Here is a 1,707-nt window from a genome sequence, read left to right on the forward strand (position 1 = left end):
ACGGAGAGAACATGCAAACTCCATCCAGGGGGGCCCCCGGACCGGGGTTTGAGTCAGGAACCTGCTCGCTGAGAGGCAGCAGCTGTACCAGTTGCACCACCGTGCTGCCCGGAAAAAAATAAAGAAATGTTTAATTTAATAAATATACTACAGGGCAATTCAGATAGTACAAAGTACAAGTACTCAGATTTTAATTAGATTTTTCTGGAAAACAAAGTTCAATTCAATTGAATCCAGTTTATTTATAAAGCGCCAAATCACAACAAAGTTGTCTCAGGGACTTTACAGGAACATTCACATAAAAGCCAATTAGTAAAGTTCTCTATCTAAGGAATCCAGCAGACAAGTTGAATCTTGTCTTCGTTGCAGTCTCCCATCCTGAGCAAGCACAGTGGAGACAGTGGAAAGAAAAACTCCCTTTAACAGGAAGAAACCTCCAGCAGAACCAGCTCAGGACAAGAGACCATCTGCTTTGACCGGCTGGTTGAGAGGACAGGAAGGAGAGACAGACGAACACAGAATGGTTCGTTTGTTGATTAACAGAATATAACAATTGTATAGAATAATAATAATAAAATAATAATAATAAAAAATAATAATAAAATAATAATAATAAAATAATAAAATAATAATAATAATAAAATAATAATAATAATAGACATTTGGAGCCACACTCCATACCAGTAGGTGACGGTAATGCAACATGAAAGTTTTTTGCCACCTCCAGTAAAACCTCAAGAACAACAAGTGTTGTATTGTTTTGTTTTTTGAAGTTGCCGCACCGGACGTAGCGCAACACGCGCATCTCTGACACCTGACGTCACGCGCAGACTGGGAGGAAGAAGCGTCGGCAACAACTGAGCAGGACTCTCACGCACGGGCCGGCATCAGGGCAGGGGAAGCCTGGGACTGGGAGGTCAGTGCTCCACTGGATCCCCGCACGCACGCCAGCTACCCGCGCGCTCTCTTTTGGATATAACGCACGCGGAGGCAGAACATTATGGCGACGTTGGGCCCGGAGTCGGCTCGCGCTGCTCTGGCCCAGCTCGGTTCTGGTCCTTCTCTTCAGACTCATGTCGGCTGCGTGAAGCTGCCCCCCAGCCGGGGCTTGGAGCGCGCGCTGGAGGAGGCGGCGGCCAGCGGCGTCCTCAGCCTGAGCTGCCGAAAGCTGAAGGAGTTTCCCCGGACAGCTGCCAAGCACGACCTGAGCGACACGGTGGAGGCAGGTAGGGCTGAACCCACGCACACTTCCAAAAACCCGAGTGGGAGAGCCGTGCGTGGCTGCTGGGGAACTTCCGTTATTTCTGTCAAAGGTTAGGTGTTTACGCGTGAAGCGGCACGAGGAGGTGAACTCACGAGCCAGGTGTTTCAGCTCCAACGTTGCGGCTTTCTGCCTCCACCTGAACCGGATGCACACTTGATTTGGACTCTTGCATGGAGTTCTGCTGGAGCAGCTGAGCTGCGTGGCTAAATTCGACTTATTGTGGGAAACGGTCCATAAATGTCCAGCTTCCGGTAAATGACGGAAGGGCCTGTCGGCTCTGTTTGATCAGGATGCGAGTGGGCCTTCAGTGAGTGGAAATCCCCACCACTTCCTTTTTATCCACACCACAGCAGGCAGGGAGAGAACATGAACACTGCTCTGGACACATGTTTGTTTACTCTGTGTTTGTATGTTGACAGAGTCTGGACAGATGTTTGTTTACT

General features: G+C 48.7%; 1 protein-coding gene across 1 annotated transcript in view; it reads left to right on the forward strand.

Moving 5' to 3' along the window:
• The first annotated feature begins 895 nt into the window (after positions 1-895).
• Positions 896-1,707, forward strand: part of lrch1 (leucine-rich repeats and calponin homology (CH) domain containing 1) — a 209,827-nt gene continuing 209,015 nt past the window's right edge. Inside the window, exon 1 of the mRNA XM_037686710.1 lies at positions 896-1,226. Within this exon, the coding sequence (XP_037542638.1) occupies positions 1,001-1,226 (226 nt within the window). The 5' untranslated portion in view covers positions 896-1,000. The remainder of the gene's footprint in view (positions 1,227-1,707) is intronic.

The sequence above is a fragment of the Nematolebias whitei genome, chromosome 13 (genome assembly GCF_014905685.2).
Source record: "Nematolebias whitei isolate Nwh7 chromosome 13, NemWhi1, whole genome shotgun sequence".
In the NCBI taxonomy this organism is placed as follows: Eukaryota; Metazoa; Chordata; class Actinopteri; order Cyprinodontiformes; family Rivulidae; genus Nematolebias; species Nematolebias whitei.